The sequence below is a fragment of the Dermacentor albipictus genome, chromosome 9 (assembly GCF_038994185.2).
Source record: "Dermacentor albipictus isolate Rhodes 1998 colony chromosome 9, USDA_Dalb.pri_finalv2, whole genome shotgun sequence".
NCBI classification, from domain to species: Eukaryota; Metazoa; Arthropoda; class Arachnida; order Ixodida; family Ixodidae; genus Dermacentor; species Dermacentor albipictus.
Window position 1 is genome coordinate 67465454 of NC_091829.1, and position 25584 is coordinate 67491037.

The window sequence follows — 25584 nt, forward strand, 5'->3', positions numbered from 1 at the left end:
TGTGGACATGGAGCAATGTTCTTGCCATGGAACATGTCAGCAGATTTTCATTAATGGCCAAAGCAATGATGCTCCTTGTCACATTGTCAGCAGCTAAACCCACTGTTAGCTGGCACAATCTATCCCCGACATTGCATGTGGACCGTGTTCACAGGAACAGAATTCAGGATGTGAGCCAGCGCAGGTCTGCCATGTAAAAAAAATTGCAATTGAGGCAACCTGGTTGTTGTTTTCTCTGTGAATCACCCCTTGGTGCAATACAAGCATTTTAAGGCTTCTGAAAGCTTTGACCTTTAGTGTGTCTTCAACAATTTTCAGCTCACCTGGAGGCGAGATTCTCGTTGCTGCCACACAGGGAATCATCGTCAATGAAGTCCACCTGGTCGGTGACCGTCAAGGCACGGTGCGGCCCCTTGTTGACGCCCGTGAGGCCACCTGATGGCCCCGTGTAGGCCGCCAGGATGCGCTTGGAAAGGGGTGCGATGTCCCGGTTGGGCAAATCATAGCACGACTTGGAGTGTACAATCTCAGGTTGCTTGGGGAGCCCTTCCCTGAAATAAGAGTGCATGAATTTGTCATGTTAATCCTTCCAGGTGCCGCATTTTGATACAGAGAAAAAAAAACATTGCAGTTTCATGGCTACTTTAAGCTACGGTATATGTAACACTCGCACCAGAGCAGTTGGTCTCCACCTCTCCAGGTGGAAGCCCTGCATTTTGATGGCATCGAGTCAACGTAGCTTGGCCTCTCGATGCTACTCAGGATGTTTTTGAGCACAGTGCAATATGCACCCTACGCTCACCGATCTGTTGAGCATACCACTACCTGTCAACATTTCACACTGCTTTTAGAGGAGCAATCTAGGCACCATAGTGAGCACAGATGTCATAACCTTCAGATATATGGCACCAAGACTTTCTTTTTACCAGATGCACAGTCCTCTTGCAATTATCACACTATCACAGATGTACCAGGAGACCACCCCTCTGTTTATGTATGCCTCGCTATTTATGTTAGAGGACATTACTTTTTATCCCAAACGTATCTGCCTGTGATAGAATTTCAGGCTAACAGGCATCTAAGAAGAGACCCCACTCTGACAACTATTTTCTTTATCCTATAATGGGGCATTTGTGATCAGCACTCCTTATGTAAAAAGAGACACAGTCATAGCAGGCAAACCGGCAATGGCAGAAACCATTGTGAGCCCCGAGCTTCTGAATCGGTTGTCTTCTTCTTTTTGAGAGAGCAGTGGACTCTGCTTCTATGAGTAATGCTGGTCTTCTTCATTACAATCCGCGTATAAATCTCAAACTTGCAATGTTTACGTAGTCTCATGTGCTGAATGCACTTTTGAAATTACATTATGCAGTTTCTCGCTTTTTATGCAAAAGCACCAAATGGCCCACTGAGCAATAAAGCCGGCCGCTTCTGTAGCAGTGAAACGGCAGACAATTTCCCACTGGCTCAGATGCCACGTTACGAGAGTGCCTCGACGGAGCAGAGCGCGTCAAAGGGAACACCTGCTGCCGAAGTAGCATGCCAGATGTTGTGCGAGGGGAGAGGGCATTGCCACAACACCATGTTGCCCTCGCTCTAAAATGCCGGCGCGTGATTCCCATATCTCTCTCGCTCTCTCACCCCCACTGGACATCAGCATGTACCGATATGGTACATTACTTGCAGTACGAAACGCAAAGGATCACTCAGAAGCATTGGATTGGACATTATTGCTTTTGCATTCACAATTCATACGAGCTAAGTTCTCCTCGGATTTTTTTTTTTTCTAGGGACCCCAATGACAATTTTGGTGCAGTAATGTATCTAGTTTTACAAGTCACACTGCTGCAATATTTATTTTCAGAGGGACATAAACTCCCATAGTGACCAGTAAGGCAGACATTGCTGTGTTTCCTTTTACATAACGTTTATAAAATTAATTATTTTAATGTGAATGCATTATATGGTCCATAAGGCGAAAATCTGGCATAGTTATCGGTGTCGGCATGACTATACGATGGTACAAAAAAAAAGCTACGAACCCTTGGCCTTTGGTGGGGGTCGAGCCCTTGACCTTTGCTGTTAATTAAGGCAAGCTTAATTAATGTAGAGTTAACACACTGAACCCCCCAACCTTGGGTGGGAGTTAAACCCACTGCCCTTGGTGTTAATTAAGAAGTTAATTAAGGTAGAGTTAAGACACTTGAACCCATAATTTTTACTGTTAAGGCAAAGTTAAATTAGGACAACTGAAAGAGCATAGGTATTGCGCGGAAGTTGCAATGCTTTCACATTCATCCACGTAGGGATAACTAAGTGCCCCTTTAATTTTCATAATGTGTCAGAAAGAATTTAACTACAAACATTTAGCATTCTCCAACTTTCATTCTTGCTTTACTGTGCACTCCATTTTCAAATCACACAGGTGAACGAGATATTTCATATCATATCCAGTCTGATTATTAGACAACAAAGAACACTATTTTTGGATGGGGTAAACAGCACATAAGTCGAGGACACGTGAAAGAACGACAACACAAGCGCTGACTAGCATTGTCTTTATTACAAGGCAATATATAGAAATCAGGTACAGCTTCCTCGCATGAGCCAAGCATATTGTCCTAAAGCCTAAAGCAAAAAAGAAATCACATTCCTAGATGCTCCTGAGGAATAATCACCTTTATAAGTTGAGGATTCATCCTTTCTAAAACTTTAGGCAATACCTTTTATCCTTGGTGATATGCTCGGCTTATGTGGGGAAGCTGTACTGGTTTCTGTATACTGCCTTGTTGAAACAAGGATAACATTGTTAAGTCAGTGCTTGTGTTGTCATTCTTTCACGCATCTTCATCTTGTTAGCTGTTTACTCCGTCCAAATATGCAACACCAACTAACCTAACGTTGATGCTTACACAAATAACACAATATTTTAGGATTAAGAACTGCATAATGCACTGGAAAGACGCAAATATGAATTCAGAATATGAATTTACAAAGCAAGTGATAGTTTTGATCTATAGTCACAAATAGAAAAACTGTTTCACTAATACAGTGATGCACCCTCAATAGACAGCAGTTTATTCAAGGATGCCACTGCAAAGTCGTCTATGCAACAGAACAAAAGTCTGAGAAAAGTTGGAAAACAGGCTCCCCAATGTTTTCAGAGCAAGCTTAGAGGTTCAACTATAGAATTGAAAGCACTGAACTACCAAACAGATATACCATGGGCCATCAAGCTTTTGTCATTCTGAGAAGGGCCTGACAAATTTAGAACGAAAACTAAATTTGTTTAGACAAGGCAGCACGTTGCTTCAAAAAACTGTAAGGGTAATTAGTGACTGCAGTTACTCCAGCTGAGTTGCTGTTGTCTTTCAAGTTTTTCTTTGTAGGCAAGAATAGCCTATACGGCCACCACAACTGTTCAGCCCATCACATTGAGGAAACCACTCTCTGGCATGGTCCATAGGAGCAGGCATCACCGATTATACGCAACCATATCATCTCGAGCTGTTCCTTATAACCAAGAGTTGAACCCCCCCCCCCCTTTTTTTTTCACTAGGAATCTTGCAGAAAAAAAAAATACCGTGATATCGAAAGCGCAGTCCACATTATGGTCTGCTGGTGCTGTAGACATTAGCCATGCATAATAATAATAAAAAAGCTTGCAGCCCACTTAAAGGGAAATATTAGTTACTTTTTCATTATCTGTCCGTATTAGTGTGGACAATGACAATCGCACGCTGACACTTGTTGACGAAGCATATCACCTACTGAGTACAGCCTAATAAAATTTTCCACACACGCACACACGTACACACACACACATATATATAAAATGAACGAGGAGAATGGGGGTTAACTGAGGGGCCCGATTTTTGTTAATCATATCATAAGCCAACAAACAATGACACCAAGGACAACATAGGGGAAATTGCTTGTACTTACTGATTGAATTAAAGAGATGATAAATTAATTGAAATGAAAGTGGATTATTCACTTTCATTTCTGCGCACAGCCCAATTTCTACAGCTGAATTTGGCTATTTCATCCTTGTTTCCAGCTACTTGTTCAATTTCCCAACTAGCATAGCTCTTTCCTTATCCTCCCTAATATATTGAAAATGGAGAGACCATTCATTAGAAAGGAACAGTGCATTTGAATACAAGCTGTATTAAACAAACACCTGAGCTCTCTCTCAATCAACTATTAAGTAAGAGTACAACCTTGAAAAAGGATGGATAGGTGGGCTAGTTGGTAATGCATTCTTAGAAAAACTTAAGAGCGCTATAAACACACAGGACGTAGAAAAGGAACACACAGCACACGCACGTGTGGTGTGTATTCCTTTTTTATGTTCTGTGTGTTTATAGCACTTCAAGATTTTCCAAGAAAGATTGCAACCATGACTTTTTGCTAAGTGCCTTGAATTTACCGACAAATTACACACAGCTGTCAAATTACAGTGCTATAAAATTGGCAACAATTTTAAAAGCTGCATGACCTTTGTCACAACCTTTTTCTCATTTGCCTGACTGTATACTACCCTCTTGACAACAAATCTAGCAATGCTTTATGGTCTCCAGTTAATTTTGAGTTGACATATTTTTTTGTGTGGCTGTGTGTGACAAAGGCAAGAACCCAGCATTTAAAATATTACGCAGAGACCTCTGAAGATGATTGTTGAAGTAAGCGAAGCTTCCTGTTCGAATGTATCCACTGCTTCTCGCTATCATTATGCTTCTCATCTTCTGGCTAAATCAGCATCACGTGATATGTCACTCTTCACTGATTGAGGGGTTGCTCCATTGGCAGCCATCTCTGTAGCCTTATGTAATGTGCCAACCCAGAGTGCTGATGTAACACATATCGCTGAGGCGCGTCCCTTCCGCCATGACCGTGAGCAGGTGTGCATCTGCCACGGCAGGATGACACACCATTGACACAAACCATGAATTGGTGTCACGCCCTACACACGCCTTCCCCCTCTCCACATCCTCCTCCCCCCTCTTCACAGTCCAACCACCACAGCAGCAAAGCCATTTCGACTCCACTAGGATAGCTTTGCTTTTAACAAATCTCATTGCGTTGCTAAAATATTTGCAGGAGAACCAGCTCTCTGAATGCAACATCTTGTGACCCATAGCAGCTTACCCCAACAGTGGAAAGGAAAAATAAAAGCTAAGTCACTGTCAAAATAGCACCACCACACAGAAGCTGCAGCCCAAGTACATCCTTTTCAGTCGTCTTTAGAACCCAGACTGAATGAAAGCCGACTACACGGTCGTACGGCAATTGAGCCATGAGCATAATGTAAAGACGACCTTGTGAACGTCCTTCTGTTACGGCTGCAACAGCTTCCGTGAAGTAGTGTTTAAAAGCAATTGCTGAAAGTGCAATGTACTTAAAAGAGTAAAAAACAAAAAAAAAGAAAGAAAAAGAAAGAGAGAGATGAAAACAGTTTACGGGAGTGAAGCACTCTTCTAAGGCTATTTGCACATCTTTGACAGAAAAAAAAAATACAATAATATTATTTGTAGGGAAATATAAAGCCGAAATCTCACCATTATGAATTTTGCACCCAAACTGCAACTACGTCATTGCAATATAATGCATTTCATGGTACCTTTGCTCATTTGGGTTGCTTTATATTTTTGAATTGCGTTTCGAAGTGGAACTCCAGCGTATCAAGATTTAATGCTCTCAAAAAACTTCTAAATTAAAGTTAGACTTTTGTGAACCACCAATAAGGTTAATTCTTTTCACCTTTGCATATCTGATGAGAATTTCAGCATATCACATCTTGTTCTTATAGCTCCGATATTCAAATTTCAGTTTCCTACTTACCGTGATGCCCCGATGGATAAAACTAATACTTTTAAAGCAGCTCACACTGATTCACAATTTGAACAGAGACTACTGCAGAAACATTCCTAGAGGGTTCCATTCCATATGGTTGTGTAATGGCAAGCAGACTAAAGAGCTGTTAAGCATTGTTTGCTGTGTAAATGGACCTGTCAGCGCAATGATTTACGGGGTTAAAAAGACACTGAAAAGAAATTCTAAATCAGTCCATAAAAGTGTTATACTACTAAACTATTTTGTTAATTTCGCAGTAAGAAGTTGATCACTGGAAGAGAAAATTAAAGTCAAACTTTCATTTTTCGAATTTTCAGTGGTGGAAGAGCCAAATACTTTTTGTAGCAGATCTTGTAGCTGAGAAAATTCCTTTTGTAGCATACCTCTCGGCTTTTGAAGCCGGGTATTTTTCATAAGGCTACAGAAAGATACAATGCAAGCTCTGAAACTCTTAAATCATTTTACAAAGCTATCGACACATGAAAATTGCACGGACATACATTGAAAAGGAATTCTAAAACAGTGTAATTAAGGGCACCATGACACAAACTTATGAAATGCTCGATGTAGCAAGCTGCTTACAAACACTGGTAAAAGCAAAAATGACAGAATAAGTACAGAAGCTGGAACATCGCCCAATTAGTACATGCTGCTTTACTGTTTATCTGAGAGACATCAGGCTTGCAAGTGCTTCCAAGAGCTTCTTTAGTGCCTCTTTTAACAGTGTATCACTCTGGACAACAGTGAAACATTTTGTCATCGCTTTAAATAACAGGAGTTCAGCATCTTTTTTTTTTCTGGTTTGATTTTACCCTGGAAGCTCTCATTTGCCTTCTTTGCAGGCACATCAGAATCATCCTAGTTTCATTCCAGTTTTGTGCTCCCTACTGATGCGTCCACATCTACTCACTGCCGGTGACCTTCTCTACTCCGAGAAGTTATTGCTTGTTATAAATGCCTCACTTTTGAATCAACACGCAGAGGAGTTTCGGGATGAGAAATACTGGTGCGCTACCCACACAGCCTAGAATACAAGCTCCAGTGCAACGTCACTGGAGCAGACATCAAGCAATTATTACCAAAACGAGGCTTTTGTAGAAGCATGTAGCGAGATGTGCCCTTTGCAGCAGTTAGAAGGAAATGTAGCAGCAGTTCCACTCACGAATTTCGCTCCGAAACCGCACTGCCCGTATATCAGTGTGACGTCGCATATCTTAATGTATTTTTCTTATATCTGTACCATTGTGGTGTAGCAAATGGACCAAAAGCTTGCAAAGTTCAATCTGTGGCTCTTCCAGAACACAACATAGTCAATTTTCAAAATCCACGGCTCCCAGCAAGCTGGTGCAGGAACCTCAAGGCAGTGTTGGCATTCGTCTTTGCCTTTTGCCTCGTTTCTGGCTTTTCTTTTGTTATAGAAAGAGTGTTTATTATTATTTAATATGCACTGTACCCTCAAGGTTTAAACAGGGTACGCATCATGATCAAACAGACAATACAAAGTAAGTGAATAAACAACGAACAGTAAATTTAAGCAAATATTAGTGGTAAGGAATTCAAGTCAAGTATCGGAATGCTTGGTATCTCTTGGTATTTTAGAAAGGGTGATTTACTAATGCAGGTCAATTTACTCTTCTCGTGTACCTTCAACATACCAGAGTAGCACAAAGGCTAAGAGACGCCAAACAAAATAAACGATTGCATTGTGGGGTGTTACATACCCAAACCACTATAAGATTACGAGGTGTGCCATAGTGAGTGACTTCGGATTCACTTCCGACTCCCCGGAATTCTTTAATGTGCCCCTAAATTTAAGTGCACAAGCTATTTTACATTTTGGCCCCGTTAGACGCCAAATAGAGGGACTCTAGATAAGTTATGACAGTATGGGCCCCTCTAATATGCACCAAACCAGAGTACAGGTATACTTATGCATTTCAGCCCCATTGAAAAGTGGCCGCTGCAGCTGCAAGTCAAAGCTACAACCTCAAGCTCAGCAATAAAATGCCACGGCCACAGAGCTACGGCAGCCAGTGCCTGTGTGCAGGTGCGTGAAGTCATAACGCCTTTTATATTCACAAGCCAAACCATGCAATATTATGAGGTTGGTCTGCAATAAGAAAACAACTGCTGATTGTGTCGATTTTTTATTATTTTTTTTGCCAGTGCTAAACCTCGTATGAAGTGCACACTTCGCATCACTTCATTACGCAACTCACTCCCTACAGTGATGCCCATGTGGGCAAAATGTAGGTGTACTAATGAATAAATAAAAGAAACACGCTTAAGAATGCTTGGACTACCACCCAGATTGAAGCATCACAGAAGTGAAAGTATGCCAACCTCTAGTTTCTGTATAGTAGTTTTTCATGATCCCAGCTGGAGCACTATTTAAGGGGCCTTTTAAAACTCTTTCCTATTATGAAAAGAAAAGACCCTTTTATGAAATCTACAGTAACAAAATTTCATTGAATATACAATCATGGTTATAATACCACAATATATATCAATAGAAAACTGAAGTAATATACTTTTTAGGCACAAAAATTTTATGATTACATGTTATGACATAATTATTATAATTCAATAAAAACAATGTTTACTGAGAAGTACAGGAAATATCTACAATGTTAAGCTTAAAATATCTTAAAATATAAAAAAACATTTCTAGTTTAATCACATATGGTGCATGAAAGTTTTGATGTTTTATCTGTTAAGGCACGCAAAGTATAAAAAAATTTCAGCTTAGTGAGTACTACCTTTCTGACCGGTGCCACAAATGTTGGGCAATACCTAACCCTTTGCTGGGCTGACAGCAGCAAAGCTCCAGCTTAACTGTAGAGGCACTGAAGATAAGGTCTATAATATTGCAAACAGCTCTAAAATATCTCAGCCCGCAAAAGAAATCGCCCCAGTCATCAACAGGCGCAAAACAAGACTTGCCATTGCACAGCTGACCAAGTGAGCTGGGCTGGTTCTGGGTGCCTCAATGGTTCAAATTAATACCTCACGATCTGGCATTGTCTGAGTCTTCAGACTCAGTGCTATGCTACTAGTATCATTTAAATAATCACCTGAGGATCAAGTAGAATTGCGAGATCAACATTGTATGCATGAGAGGTCAGCTACCAGAATACCTGCCACATTAACCATCACTTGGTGAACATTTCTGCATGCTCATTAAACATTGCTTCCACAAAACAAAAATAGCTACTCACAAAATAAAACTCTGCTCCTCAGACTGCACTACAGTTGATGATGTAAGTCCTTAAGAGCGCTGGGAGCTTTAAAATCGGGCGCAATGCTATTGTGTTGTCCGTGACCGAGGTTCGGTGGCCATGGTAAGGAAAGGGTTAAAGGTGTGCTGGCAAATATTTCTGAAGATACAGGAACTCCCACATGCTACTTCTCGTGCGTAAAAATATGGTACATGGCAATCATAAAAGTTTAGGAACACATAAAAAATATGTTAATTTTATACTAAAGCTGGTTTCACTAGGCCAGATCTGGCATCATCCACATTATGATGCTGATGTTGCGCATAACCAAATTTACAGACATCATGAAGCAGTGAGGCTAGATATGAAGACGTTGCTCATAAGATAAACAAGAGTGCAGGCTTGTGGTAGTCGAGGCCACCTCTGGAACAAAGCTAGCCAATGCATCAAATTATCATGGACACATCCAGTTCCCAAGCATCGAAACCAAGAAGTGGTTCCCAGATACAAGCTTTGTAAATTATTTAGGGCACCCCCTGATGCTAGCCAGTACTTTAGCTACAGTTTGGAAGGTTTGGACCTCCATATAACGTAAAGAAAATGACAAGTCAGAAATTTTGCAAACTCAACTGTAATTTACGTCTAAGTAATGAGAGGAATTTAACAATGTAACTGTTGTATAGCCAACGGTTATCTAGAGATTATATGCTGTAGTGTTTACATTTATAGTAAGTAAGGAAGAAAGTTTGCAATGGCAAGCAAACTAAAACCCAGTGCAATACTCAGTCACCCCAATGGCGCGTAATTTTTTTCGACTGTTACTATCACTGGGACTGACCCACGAAAACGGCAAGACAGGCTCAGAGATGGGCCCACCCAAACAGCAAGATCCCCCGCCCATAGAAAAGTAGCCGTAATCAGGGAAGAATACTTCACATTAAGATGCCACCTCTGAACTCTTGTAAACCTTTCGAAGCGACAAATCGTTCCCCCCCCCTCCCCTCTTTCCTTCCTGCACCGAGTATTGGATAGCAACACTATAGGAGAAGGCATCGCTTAAGGAGTCAAATGGCACCTATTGTTTCCACGCTTCATGTGTGACCTTGAGAGCGCACTACGATGCCAGCCCTTTGTGGCCACGATGTAGCTGCGGGCTCGACATTAGATGGGTGAATTAGTGGTGGGATGTGTGCAATAGCCTGACAAACACCACTTATGTGGACATTTAAACTTCAAATACTTTTTATTCCAGATTAGCAGGTTCTGACAGGTTCTGACGAAACACCTTCACACTGTAGAAGAACGGCAGACTGGGCAAGTTGGCGGTTTTTCGTATTACTTAAAAACAGTGCTACTGATGCAGGATAAAGAACAAGAATGGACACACACACGGCGCTGAACTTGCAACTGCATTTGTTGGAAAGGCATGTTTGCTTTTAAAGCCATACATCAAGTGTGCGCACACGCTCATATTCTCCCTTATACTGCAGTGTATTTGTCAGAGAAGCCAGCAGGCAACATGAATAAGGAGAGTGCAAGATGAAGGTCTTTTCTAGTCTGGAAGCACGCCTAAAAAACATTTCTCATCGAAAAGAAGGAAAACTAACGCTGCTTTTCTTTAATTTTTGGAGTGGGGTTGGGGAAACCAGTGACAAAATACAAATAACCCAAAGCAAGAAAAAGGGGGGGGTGGGGGGGGGGACTGACAAGTAACTTTGATATTCTGTGCAGTAACGTTAGGTTCTGCGATCACACGCGCCCGAGCTGGAACGCTACTGCGCATTGTTGCTGCAGTATAAACAGCAAAAACAACCAAAGACTCAAAGTGTGTGTGACAAGTAAAGGTTGCATGTTTCACAATCGCTCACATCTGTCGCACCGGCAAGCCAGCAGCTGCAACAGCTGCTGCCTTTGCAGCCGCGGCATAGCTGCACTTGCTTTTTATCTATTTCCACTCTGCACATGTGTTGAATGAAGTGACAGATGACTAGGGTATTGCTTTCCTCTTCCTTTTTTATTCAATTTTCAGTGTTGTGGATTTCCGGCATTTCCAAAGAAGGATGTGCTTTCACAAATTGCAGTTTAGCTGCAGTGCAGAATAAATTTTGCATATATATATAAATATATATATATATATATATATATATATATATATATATGTATTTGGAATGCAAATATAATCATGCCTGCCCATAAAACACTGTTGCTTGCATGTGGAACAGGACAGCCCGTTTCTTTTGCAGATTACACAAAAAGTGTGAAAAAAAGAAAGCCCTGTACAACCTGTACAATAAGTGCTGTAGAACCAATTTCATGCCAAAGTGCATAAAGCTAGAACAGATAAAACAATGCTATTATATAATTATTTTAAATTGCAAGTGATTTCCAGTAGACAGACTGATAAACACTCAAAGTTGAAACGTGAGACACATCAGCCATGTTCAAAACCTTTGACTGCACGGCGACCACTCAACATTTTACAACACCACCACATAGTATGCATACAGAATGTAATTGCTGGATAGCTTGAGATCTGACATCTAAGCGGCTCTGTTAGTTGACCTAACTTCTGTCTAGAGTAGTTTAGTCTGTAAACAATTCCACCCCCCCCCCCTTTTTTTTTCTTCAGAATGATATGCTATTTATTAACTTGGGAAAACGTCAGGCTGAAACACACAGCTGTATGCAACCAGCCAGATGTGCAGTGCAATTACACATAGCACAAAAGTAATTTCAGCCAGGTTAACATTTCCAGTCTGCATGTCTTATTGTCAAAAAAAAAAGAGAAAAGTTTTCAGTTCTAGAAAAGCATTAGTTTTCACTTCTAGAAAAGCATTAGGATTAAATTTTTGTTGATATATATGTTGAGGCAATAAAGCCCAAGGAAAGAATGTAACACCAGTTTATATGTGCACATGCGGAGGGCACAGACTCTTCAAAGAGATTGAGACAGTCCTAGCCAGACAATTTTTGAAATGTTTACTTTATTAAAGCTACCAGCCAAAACATAAAAAAATAAATTTGTTGTGTTTTTCAATGTGAAATCACTATTTTATGTTAGTAAAGCTCTCTCCTGACATTCAGTGCATCAACTGCAATTTTTAATGGTAACATTGTCTGCAGGACTGAGTGAAAGCACCTTGTTATTAAAAGCCCTCTGGACGAAGTTAAAATTCAAAATTGACTTCCATGATGTTACGTGCAATATCAGTAAAGTTAAATGGTCATTACCCATAAGAAATGGCTAATTTACAGTTTCTGACACTAACCTTCAACCATGAGCAGACTCAAAATCTTGAATGTACAATTAGAACAGTAGCCAGCTGACTGCGATAGTTTTGTTGTGTTCAAGCCTCACTAGTAAGCTCAGAGCGGACTTATAACAAAACAGTAGTGCAGTTCATACCCATCTAACTGTCCTCCCATAAAACAAGGATTACCCATTTAACTGTGGGTCTGAATGCATGGATATTCTTTATTTTTTAAAGTAGTACTCCCATCTGAACACCTGGTAACAGAAAAGGTTAAAAACACCTAACTAGTAACAAGTTTAAAATTTAAGAACTGTTTTAGTCGAACATTTACGACGTATTTACACTACACTGAAGTCACGTTAATACACCCAAGAACTTCGCAAATAACCATCCTATAAATATTAGTAAGTCTGCATCATGTGGCACCTGTGGACAGTACATTACCAAATAAAATAGAACACCACTGGGGCAATGTAAGATAACATTCTAATTCTTCTCTTTTCATACTACACCATAGATTGAAGCAGTGCCCCGCCTATATCATCCCCAACATCAGCTGATTGTAAGTGAATGATAATAGAGGAACAGAAATGAACTAGAATTCTTAAAGAGACACTAAAGAGAAAAATGATTTATCCTGCATCAGTAAATTACATTTCTACAACACCAATAACACCACTTTTACGACGATAATGCTCTTCCTAAGGCAGAAAAAGCGCAAGGACGAAAGACGGGTGGCAACGCCTGCTTGAAGTTCCCGCACCTGGTCGCAAAAGACGGATGGAAACGCCTGCTTGAAGTTCCCGCACCTGGTCGCTGTGATGTCATGGATATTGATGTCATCTTCCAGGGCCTACTTAATTATAAAGCGGCACAGACTGACTACATTGTGTTCTAAAGGAACCGAATATTAAACCTGGCACGTTTCGGGAACCTTTACTCAGCCAACACGGCCCCAATGCGAAAACATACTTTGGAATCCCTGACGTCACACTGACGTCCCGGCGGCGGCGTTTCGGCAAGAAATTCAAATACCGATACTTCGACCTTCATTTTTTTCATCTAATAATCGAACTATTATTTTGAAATGACTGCCTGCAGTGTTCCCAAACAATGCTTTATTGGACAAAACTGATTTATTGTTTCGCTTTAGTGTCCCTTTAAGCCCTGTTTTGTCACTAAAAAGCATACTCACATTTTTTTGTTTGTCTTCTTTTGGTAATATTCCTTATTTCATATTTTTAATAAACAGAGTAAAGCAACGCTTTATTGTTAAGTGAGCCTTAAAGGTCTGTCTTTCACAGTGTTCACCCTTTTATAATGACTCCTAGTTCTGCGGCTAACTTACTGCTACGTGCGAACACGGAAAGCATTATATGTGATATGAAAATGTAAACATGGTTGTCATCCAAGAAAGAGGCATTACTAGGAATCTCATCAGAAGAAGAAACGTCCTTATCATACAAGCAAAGGGCCCGTTATAGCACCAAGGATGATAGTAGGCCCTAAAGTTAACATAAATGTTTACACTGTCTGGAGAAACTTTAGCTAGATTGTAGTCCATCAAGAGCCAGATAAAATACATAGCTTCATATGTTTCCTTAGAAGTGAAATAGATCACCATGCTTTACACGCATTAAGATATGTACTGAAAATGACTCGTAGATAAAGTCATAGTAAAGACTACAATTATCCTTTCCCTACATGTTAAATCATGTGCAATATCTGAGGCAATGTAATTAATAACTGAACTAATGAATATAATGCACACACTTGGACAATTTTTTTGAAGAGTGAAATGCTGGCTTGAAAAAGTGCATTGTTGAAAACACAATTGCATATCACCATAAACAGAATGCAAACAGGAAAAAGGTCTGTACACATTTCACAAATTTTGTTCCAAAAATAGGGCCCAGGTCATGCATAATGCCAATAGATGCCCGACCACATGAATTCGTGAAAATTGCTCATGTTTACCAAGTAAATAATAGACTAGTAAATACCATGTGCTCAAAGTGTCATTTTTTGTTGGTACTTCACATTCTATGAATAAGTTTGAGGAGGATGTCCTAAATATTATATCAAGCGATATGTATATAAAATTCATCTCGCTTAGGGCGCATAGGCACTTAAAGAAGCACACAGGAGGGGTGCCAACTAAAAACTCTCATTTTACTATGAAGAAACAAGAATAAATACCAAAGGACCATCTCAGTGCATATATACATTCCATCAAAGGCATTTTCCAACACTCCAACACGCTCAAGAAATGAAATAGAAGGGAGTGATATTATGTAGAGTGCTTCAGAAGCCATCCCTTCTATTTCTCTTGGTAAGTGGGAAACAGATTTGCAGGGAAACGCCTTGTATTGAGTGTTTGCATACACAGATTGACCACCTGTATTTGCTCTCCGTTTTTCTTAATAAAAGTCAATTGTAGGCCGCACACGTCCTGTGCGCTTCTTGTATGTCAACCAATTCGTCAAGTGTCTGTCCATCTAGATGTTTTGCAGGGGTGTGTTAAGACAAATAAGCACAGTCACTTCTATATTTGACGTGGCATTGAAGTGCGGACAGTTCCAAATGATGTCGTGCATCCCAAAATGATTGTGGAGGTCAAAACCACCCAAGCCACAAATACGGGTGTACACCAGGCCAGAAAAGTTTACAGACCATGGGATCTCAGAAAACGTTCAATTCCCAAGTAGCCTAGCTGCAGCAGTAGCCAGTAAAACTGTATACAACAATGTTGTTAGCATATTCTAGTCGAGGCCCTACATGCAAATACCAGGTTGCGTTGTGAGGCTGCGGAGACATTGAGCTTTTTCTCAGATTTCTTGGTCCACAATATTTTGTAGCCAGGTGTACATACCGACAAGCATGTCGTTCCGGCTGATCGCGACTTGTTCACATTTCACTTGGTGTTCTGGGCGCATATACTACACCTCGAATGCAGAAAGCGCAAGCTAGCTAGGTAATGAACATTTCATTACAAGCGTGTGCCAGGCTCGCGGCATTTTATAACGCTAAATATATTCAAAAGAACGGCACTACACATCAAACCCGGCTGGCGCAGGAGTATTTCACAACCGTGGTCTTGGATGCCCAATCGCCCAGTTCAAAGGAAACGAAAAGAATAAGCCATTTCGCAGCGCGTGTCCTCGCTCGCACAGCGAGTCCATTCATTCGCTCGCGTTGGCAGTTGCGTCACGTCCCTTTATTTCGCGAGAGCGATTACACCGAAGACCGAAACGTCGCTCTTAACGGTGTCCGCGCTTAACGCGCACAGCACGGAATACCGATCGTTTCCTTGAGAAACTGCTCTTCGGAATCCGAGATACCCCCCTTCGCACTTCGCCCAGAATCGGTTGCGATAACATTGAAGAGAAAAAGGTTGCGGCGTCGAGAAAGGAACGGCCGTCTATTCTCCGTTGCGCGCGGTACGCCCTGTCCGCACAAAGCGGCTATTTCGAGGAGGCGCCGTTATATGTCAGATAATGGGAACAACCACTAACACCGCGCGCGGGAGAGGTTTTCGACCCCGGCGCGCGCCCCGCACACTGACGTCTCACCATCAGCGCCTTTTAAGCCCCTCAAGCTAGGCCGCCCGCAAGCGACAACAAATCAACGCGCTCGCTCCGCCGTGAAGTGCGCGAGGCAAGAGATCGCATGTATTGCGGTCGCCGTCTCACCCGCGGGCGCGACCGAGAGACAGGTTTCCATCATGAACACAACGCTCCCGTTTCTTTTTTGTTTACACACATACACGCCACGCGAGTCCATTCACACAACACTCACCCGTTGAGATAACGCTGCATGAATGTGGCCGTCGCCGACGTGGGCGACGGACACTCGGCTTTGGGATCGGCGCCCGCCCGCTCCGTGCCCGTCGACAACTGCCGCAGGAAGTCGGCCAGTTTGTCCCGCAGGGTCGGCATGTTTGCCTGCTCCTCTGGCGTGCACGCTGAGTCGTCACTCGATCGGCAGGCCCAACGCTGACCTAGGCACGGCGCTGACGCGACGACGAGCGCAAGGTGCGCTTCAGCCAACGGCGCTACGCATCTCACTCGTGAGCGAAGCTCCTACGCTCGCACCACGCTGGAAGCGCGCCGCTCGCTGCAACGACTCACGACGTCGGAGCAACGGTGGAAGCGCGGTGGCTGGCCCAGCGAGCGCTCGCTACGGCAGCAGCAGTGGTCGCACAAACCACCACGACGCTAGCCGCGGACGCACGCACGCACGCAGGCAGACAAACGAGAAAAAAAGAAAGCATACACAACACTGCGCAGTCGAGGAGAAAGACGACGGACTCTCCTCTCCTTGTCCTCCTCCTCATCACTGCCACGGCCACTTGCCGACGGGCATTGGCTACGCTTTCCACAAAAACCTCCTCGTTCAAGACTCCGCCGCAACCACCGCCTCGCATACAAATGGGGCTCAAGGAAAGAGTGCGCTGGTGTTTTCACGCTCCTTCCCGCAAATATTCACGCGAATATAATGCAGCGCGGACTTACTTAGTAGTTCTGTAATAACCCGCTAGTCTTACAATCTGCTAAGCAATTCACACACCTTAAAGCGCTGTAAGACAACCAAATTTTTAGGTTGACTAGCAGCGCTTCACCGCAGCATGTGATTCTTTTATAGCGGCAGCGCTTGGAACTATCTGTTTGTAAAACGATTAGTAGGTCATACCGTTATCTGAACAATCATCTGTCCCTAAACCACTCGCGCCACTCGGTTCAAACAATCGATTGGTGTGCCGGTGCGCCACCCGAACTCCGTGCACCTCTCGATTTTGGGCGTCCGCCGGCGGAAGTCTCGATCTTGTGAGTCACTCACTTCAAGGTTTCGGCACTCATTACCCTGAATGCAACAACGCCTCTAGAGACAACCTCCTCTACAAGTTCCGCCGATTCCTTTCTTGCGAAAATCCTCTAGAGATGTCGCCCGAAAACGAACATGTCAGCGCCCATACGCGAAGTCACGTGTGCGCAGTGTCCAAAGCGTGCGCGTTTCAAAGTAATGTATTGGTAATGAACGCGCAAATGATATCCACCGACATATTTTGCTTGTAAAGCATCCGCCTCGCAGTGCATTAAGTCAAATGTCTGTGCTGCAACGACGCGCTATGATGGAAAAGCGAGATTAGACGTCCTGCAAAGTTACAGCCTATGGTTACAGCAGCAACATGACGGAGGTGACTTCTTGCAACTTCGAGCGTCTCGCTCCTGAAATCGAGGCCGCCATAGAAAATGCCGCATTTGTGGCCATAGACACAGAATTTACCGGTCTCGTTCAGGGACCGGACGCAATGCCTAGTCTGTTTGACAGCATCGAGGAGCGCTACGCCAAGCTGCGCCAGACCGTCGCTTCTTTCTACGTGTGTCAGCTGGGGCTTTGCACGTTCACCTCTGTGCCTGAGGAAAATCTTTATAGGGCGAACGCCTTCAACATCTACCTCTGCCCGCGCTCCTTCGGCAACGTGGACCCTCAGTTCTGCGTTCAAGCCTCTTCGGTGGAGTTTCTCTGTCAGAATGGCTTCGACTTCAACAAATGCTTCTACAAGGGCGTCCCTTACGCCGACAGGGCATGCCAGAGAGCTGCCGACCTGTACATTATGAACGAGCGGTACTTTGAGAAGCCAGGCCTGGCCCAAATTTACGACTGCGTGCGCCACTGGTTGAACAACAACGACCGAACAAAATCGGACGGTGACGATTCGTTGACCGTGACGGCGCCCGAAGGCCTGAGTGTCGCGCTTGTCATGGCTGATTTGAAGACGCGTTTCCCCGGCGTCGACGTTCGCATCTGTCGCGGTGGACTGAAGCTGACGCTGTCCGAGGACTGTGAACCGCAACGCGTTGCCGCCGAAGGCCGAGCCCCCACGGAGACGGAGCTCCGCTGCGCCATGCTGGGTTTCAGCCGCTGTTTCGAGGTGCTGGCGGCGAGCGGCAAGCCCGTGGTGGGCCACAACATGCTGCTCGACCTGTTGCTACTGTACCACCAGTTCTGCGAGCCCCTTCCTAAGTCGTACGCCAAACTCAAAGCGGGACTGAGCTCCGTGTTCCCAGCGGTGTACGATACTAAGCACATGTCGCTGCAGCTTCGGCAACAGGTGAGTCTCTCGTGATCAACAAGTGGCCCGTGTGGAAAGTAGGGCGAGTTCAAAGGTCGAAGCAAAAATGTTGCGACGGCGGGACATGCGTGCCCTTGATCTTTCTTTACAGCGGAGCTGTGTGCGGCTAGGGTAGCACAGAATTTACATGTCCGCACTCAAAAACTGTCATCATCAATGACGCATACCCGCGTAAACAAGCAAAAATATGCAATGGCTTATAGGCCTGTAAGGCAGCGGCTACAAGTAGTCGGCAAAGTGAAGCGAACAGTGCTTACATTCTTTCTAATCACGCATACAACGTATAGAACAACATGTCAAAAACTGGCCATCACCAGTGGCTCATAGCCGCATAAGGTTCATGGCTACTCACTTTGCATGGATTAGATGCGATGACACTACCCCTGTGGTCATTGTCTGTTATTTCAGTGGATGTACCGGGACTGAAAAGGGAATGGTTTACGCATTTCAAGTTGCAGACTTATCGCTTGCGATGCCACATCGATCTGGCACAACCGACCACCCAGTGGTGTACGTGCGTTGATTTGACATTATCAGAGAATGTGTTTGCAGTTGCGAGTACGGCAATCAGTGTATATCATATCTACCACAAAGCCATTGTAACTGTCATTACTAAGTCGCAGGGTGGAATGGCCTTGAATTTTCTCTCTTGACCTTCTTTCTCTCTCTCACAAGTGCTCAAGAAAACGTGAGACAGTTACGATGCCTGCGGACTTTACTCCCTACGCACTAAAGAATAAAAACAATAATAATTTCTATGCCAGACTCTGCTGCCACTTTTGCAGTGGAACGATGGCCAAGACATCTGAGGTCAGATCAACAGAGCTGTCTAATGTAGTACCGGCATCGCACGGCCACCTTCAATCGCAATTGAGCCTGATAGGGATCAAAATTCGCTATTGCAATTGGCTTCCTCTCGCAGCTTGGTGAAAGGAGCCAATCGCAACAGAGAAATTGCACATCATCGGCAGTACAATAAATCTACAATGCCAATGAATGTGCTAGTAGAGGTGCAGGGTGGTTGAGCACACACCTCTACTAGCTTGAATTGAGCATGAATTAATTTGTAATCCATGTCGTTTATCATGATGGTATCAAGACATCTGAATTACTGAGCTTGCCTAACATTGCAGATCTCAAAATGACTTGCGACATTGAAACTGAAGTGGTGCTTAAAGACACAAGTGGACGGCCCACGCCAGGGCACATTGGCAGATGCCGTCGTGACATTCTATACCTTGTGTATGGTACTTTGGTATGACAGCTGAGAAAGAGCTGTGTGTTCTTGAAAATAAGCTCTTATTATCAAGCATTCAACCAAATCAGCAGATAGAATTCACAAACTTCTCAATATGATTCACGGCTATGACTGCACAAAATAGAGAAAAAATATTGTTCACTTTAACTCCCTAGCAGTGATAGCAGGCTTTATTTAGACTATTCTTAACTGGCTTGTTACCTTTTTATTTATTTTTAAAGTTTTGTGTAAGAGTAGCTTTCTGTAGTTCTGTTGTTCTCATCTGTGCATGCATTATTGAATGTTATGCTTTCCCGGATGGTGCGTTTTTTCTCGTGGTCCCCTAAAGAACATACTAGTGGATCTCTACTGCCTATTGTTGAGGAAGTAGTGGACGATACACTTTGCCAGAATATATGCAAAAAAATAAAAAATCTCAAATCAGAGTTAAGTGCAATGCTGCAGGTGACAAAAAAAGTCATGAAGCTAAGGAAGGAGAGAAAAGGGTGAATGCCAGCGCAGGGCCAATATGAGCAAAGAGAAGAAAGTAGTTGCCAATCAGATGGTCAGATGAGTAAAAGCCTTGTAAAAATAAATTATCAGCAACCAGTCAGCAAAGACTGTGCTGTTGCAGATGCAAATTAATTCATGTCGGTAATTGAGAAGTGAGAAAAAAAAAAGTTCCTTAACTATTTTTTTTATTTTCTTAGCGTAACCACTATGCACTAGACATGTGGCCGGGCACATTTGAAAAACACTTCATTCAACGACAATACATCAGAAATGCTGTAGGAGACTCGTAGCCCACCTTGTGCAGGCATCAGGGAAAACTGGTTCACAATAATGTAGTCACGTTGGAGCTTGTTTTGGCACTGCTTGATATTAGCTAATGCAGATAAGGTTTCTAGTTATAGTACTGTATTACTTTCAGTTGCAACAGTCATCTGTTGATGATGACATGTGCACTTTTTAATGCCCGTAATGAAAGTTCTACACATGATATTGGCCAACTGTTAGTAAGTCTCAGTATTTGCCATCATAATAAACAATCTATGGTCAAAAGCATTGACAGCTCAAGACAGAAAGACTTGGACGTGTCTGTAAAATACTTTAGAGGGATGGTTTGCTTGGCGAGTTGGTATTCCAATTTTGAAATGAACAGCATGAAAAAACTACATGACATAAAGAAGAAACAAGCATAGCACATACATAAGATGGGCTGATGATGATGATGAAACACTGCATTGTTTTCTTAGTTCTTTTCTTTCTTTCTTTTTTTTTTCATTGCTCATCTCAAGAATGTTTGTAAAGTAACTGCTTTGGTGGTTTTTGAAGGCAGTTACATTACCCTTGCGTTTCACTTTTTCTATGTAATGATGCAACCAGCCCTGATGTCACCATGCATATGTGATGCGCAGGGTGTTCCATGGCTGAAGGAGTTGATGTCAGGTGCAGACCTGTTCTCCCTGCACAAGGCTCTGAGCAACGCAGTGGTACCGTACGCACCGCGCATCGAAGGAGCACCCAAAGACCTACGGGCTCACGAGGCTGGCTGTGATGCCTATGCGGCAGGCTTCGTCTTTCTGAAACTGGCCCACATAGTTGCTCAACGGGTATGGTTTCACGCTTTTCTTTACGCGAAAGAATATTTGCTGTTTTGCTGGTAGTTTTGCTGGAAAGTTTTGCTGGTGTTGTGCAGTCTCACCGAACACCATTTGCCACTGGTCATCAGCCAAGAAAGTCCAACTAGCAATATGAAAAAACTCTCGGCTTCATGTTGCCCTGGGAAATGAGTACAGGACACATTAATTTTATTGTGTAGTTGCGTGGTGCAAAAACCACTTGATGAGTGGTCGTGGTCATCAAGTGAACTCCGTTCTTGTGCGTCTTTTGGCGTGTGACACCATGTATATCTAATTAGTAAGCAGATGTCTGCTGCTGTTTAGACTGCCCGCAATACTACGAGTTTAACATTTTGCTCTCGCTGTCAATACTTCACCTTTCGGGCGAAACTGCCACTTTTCTCATCCCTCACTCTGTCCATCCAGTTTCCAACGCCACCCCGTGCTCTGTCCTGGAAGAACCATCGAGATGCTGTGCGGCCCTATGCGAATCGGGTGAACTTGATCCGCGCCCAGTACCACCACCTCAGCCTGGGCACCGCCGACCGGACTGCAGAGACGAGGCCCCCGTGGCTTTGCATCCGCTCGTCGGACCAAGCGCAGGCAAAGGTGCGGGCTGTGCTGGCGCGCTGCGGCGTTGTCGACATGCGCCGCCTTTCGAACAGCTGCCTCCTAGTCGCTGTGGGCAACTTTGGGTGTGCGAGAGACATTATGGAGGCCTTTGAAGATGACCCCGCGGTCAGAGTGGTCAAGTACAACTCGTACAGGCACGGCGGCATCAGGCGGGTCTGGCTGTGGATGGCAACTGTCGGCACGCTTGCGCTGACGGCAGGTTGCGCACTCCAGCTGGCATCTGGAAAGGTGCCTGCCCTGTGACGCATATTATTGCAAGCCTTTCAAACAAATGAAACTGATAGTCTGACAAGTTCCCATCGTGCGCGTTTGGTCAGTGATTCATGCTCTTGGCTGTGGATTAGCACCACCTTTTACGTGCGCACTAATTTTGGATATTATGCCGACATTGTGATACATTGTGAAATCCTAATCGTGTGAGTGTTTTGTGTAGATAGAATGAATAAAATTGTGGATATTATGCCGACATTGTGATACATTGTGAAATCCTAATCGTGTGAGTGTTTCGTTTAGCTAGAGTGAATAAAATTGAACAAATAGGTATTATATTGTTTCGCAATTACTTCTTGAGTTATTGTCAATTAGTGACGGTGGTTGTGGCTTTTTCGAGGATTTAAACTGGAGTCTTGCCAAGTCACTGCAAATATGAACTTACTACCTCCATCCCATCCAAATGGCTGCTACAGAATTTAACTAAACCTTGTTCAAACTTGCCGTGGTTGCTTAGTGATTATGGTGTTGGACTGCAGCACTAGGTCGCGGGAGCAAATCCCAGCCACAGCGATGGGGGCGAAATGCGAAAACACCCATCTACTTAGATTTAGGTGCACGTCAAAAAACCCCAGGTGGTCCAAATTTCCAGAGTCCCCCACTATGGCATGCCTCCTAATCGGAATAATCCTGGCAGCAGAATAAAGGATCATAGTGTAATAAATTATCAGGTGCGCAAATAACAACCATATTAACAAATAAATAAGACAGAGCGCTCTCTCAAAAGTGCGAAAGGATACAAGAGCATATAGGAACAGTGGATTGCATTACCGAGTAGCTAGTACAGCTAATGACAAACAAAAATTAATATGGACTCCCTTTTTAAATATCATATAAGGAGGAGGGAGTTTATGTCCATCAGCTGTGCTGCACAGCATCACAGTTGCGCGCTGTTTCTCGTAGCCCGCAGAGTGCACCTTCACCTCCTTGGCCCCCTTTTCATTCACGGTGTACGCCACTGGCATATCAAAATACACAGCTGTCTGGTCAGTGTTGCCGATTTGCCCAAGGTTGTGGCCTGCCGCTTTTCTCTTTCGCAGCATGTAGCTCTGAAAAGCTATCAGCTTTTCTTTGAAATCGCTTGGCAGCTTCTGGGTGATTGAAGTGCGACGCTGGAGGCTGAAGCCGAAGCGCTTCATGAATTTCTGAAGCCAGCCCCGGCTGGCTTTGAAATCCTTTGGCGTTAGGCCTCGCTCCCACGAAAGTTCCCTAGCTTTCGCTTGGAGCACTTCTGTTGTCACTGGAAGGGCAGCTGCTCTCTGCGTCCAAAGTAAGTTGGCCAAAACTGTCTCCACTTTGTGGTGACAGCCTTTCTTTGGTCCGCTAAATGCCACCCTCGTTGCGGCACACGCAAAAAGCTGCTCTTGTTGTCCCCTCCAACGGCGGACGTTTTTCTCGTCGACGCTGAAGTCCCGCCCGGCTTGAAGGTTCGACAATCCCTCTGCGGCTATCGCAACTTTTCACTTGAAAGCAGCACTGTAGTGGCATCTGCTTGGTGCCATTGCGATAACACTACGCCGCACACCGATACGGCTGACACGACACAGGTCAAAATGGCGACCTCGCTTGTGTACGGTTGGCTACTGGCATGGCTAATAGCGGCTGCGATACTGACTTTTCTAGATGGCGCTAGCTATGCACTATATTTAGCAGTTTCAATGAAAAACGCGTGTTTTTTAAAATCCTAGAATCTAAGCCGACCCTAGAGTTTGGAATGATTATTTGAAAAAAACTATCGGCCTAGATTCGAATAAATACGGTATATATATGCAATTTTTACGGTGCTAGGCTGAATTGAACCCGCATTATATATTAACACACATCACGCGTAGACATTGCAGTGGCATGACTAGATGGTTCACTGTGTCCAGAGGGAATAGGCACCCTAAGAGAGAAGCGCGGGAAAGGAGCCAAGCTGCATACATCCCTTTCACACGATACGTCTCTGTGTTGGAAATGGTGTGTCTCTACATTGCTTCAATGCTAATCATTAACGTCAACATTCATTGCAAGATGAGTTCTGTAACTTTTTTTTTTTGAATATGTTAACAAATTACGAAAATAATTATTAGAACTGCAGCACCTTCCAATTACAAGTTTGCACACATTGCCGACAACAACACCGCTAATTGACAGCAATAGCAAACTGCAAGAACTGAACTTGAAATGATTGCACCAACAAATATCGCAAAGGAAGGCTTGTCGGTTGTGACAAAACACGGGCCTTCTCAATTCTGAGGCCACGCACCGTCAGAAAATTGGCTTGAGCAGCTGAAGAAATCTTGCGGAATGTGCTCTGCGTTTCCTAGACACACGTCTGTGAAGTCACACTGTAGATAGAGGGCAGTGATTGTGGAGAGAGCATATCAAAGAACCCTTACAGCAATAGTGGCCGTAACATTTGGTCACAGGTATTGTTAGGAGAAACTAGGTCAAATGAGGCCCATTCTCTGTCGTCGCTATAGGGGTTCATCTGGATTACACTGGACTTCGAATTTTTTTCTGCAGATGCTTTGGCCTGTAATCATTTGGTTACAATGCAATCGGACCTTCTTATATTGAAGCACATTCAACACAAAATACATTCGTTACATCCAATATTGTTATATTACTTAACGCGTTTATAAAATCTTTAAAAGTTGCCTGTGGCAGATATCACAATTCTAGTTCATGAGATGGTCTACTCGAAGCGGAGGACAATACTTGCACAAAAAAATTGAGGTGCGAAATTCAGTAATTAATAAAGATTTGCTAATTAGGTTCCTAACTAATCACATTAGGGCCCATATTGCAATTTACAAATTCTAGCCGTGGAGTTCACAAGGCATTGGAACTAATTTTCAAGATCAAATCAAATCAAGCTATATTTCCAGTTTCGAGGTATAAATTCCCGAACTTTGCGGAAAAATGCATTGGAATTCCAGTTAATTTGTAAACAAAACATTGTTTCATGCACTGATGCACAGAAGTAATATTGCAATATGAGTCATAAGATAATTAGTTTAAAAGCTAATGAGTGCAATCTTGTTAATTAGTCGATTTTACATTTCAATTTTGCATGCAAGTAGTGTCCGCCGCTTCGAGTAGAACGGCTGATAAACTAGAATTGAGCTATCTGCCACAGGCATCCTTTCAAAAAGATTGAAAGTTTTTGCTGAAACACTATGTGTGTGTGTGTGTGTGTGTGTGTGTGTGTGTGTGTGTGTGTGTGTGTGTGTGTGTGTGTGTGTGTGTGTGTGTGTGTGTGTGTGTGTGTGTATATATATATATATATATATATATATATATATATATATATATATATATATATATATATATGAGACAGCATATGTGCCTTGTCAAAAAAATGCAAGGAATG

At 43.3% G+C, this 25584-nt stretch overlaps 2 protein-coding genes across 2 annotated transcripts in view; one reads left to right on the plus strand and one right to left on the minus strand.

The window, feature by feature from the left end:
* The window catches only part of LOC139050104 (PP2C-like domain-containing protein CG9801), a 56423-nt gene extending 39679 nt beyond the window's left edge, over window positions 1-16744 (minus strand). The window contains exons 1-2 of the mRNA XM_070526315.1: window positions 16127-16744; window positions 324-551 (exon numbers count right to left, since the gene is read on the minus strand). Of these exons, the coding sequence (XP_070382416.1) occupies window positions 324-551; window positions 16127-16266 (368 nt within the window). The 5' untranslated portion in view covers window positions 16267-16744. The remainder of the gene's footprint in view (window positions 1-323; window positions 552-16126) is intronic.
* A 282-nt stretch (window positions 16745-17026) lies between these two features.
* Window positions 17027-22422, plus strand: LOC139050105 (pre-piRNA 3'-exonuclease trimmer-like). The gene is made up of 3 exons (XM_070526316.1): window positions 17027-18443; window positions 21120-21314; window positions 21750-22422. Exons 1-3 carry the CDS (start codon window positions 17517-17519, stop codon window positions 22197-22199), a joined length of 1572 nt encoding a protein of 523 aa, XP_070382417.1. The 5' UTR covers window positions 17027-17516; the 3' UTR covers window positions 22200-22422.
* The last annotated feature ends 3162 nt before the right edge of the window (window positions 22423-25584 follow it).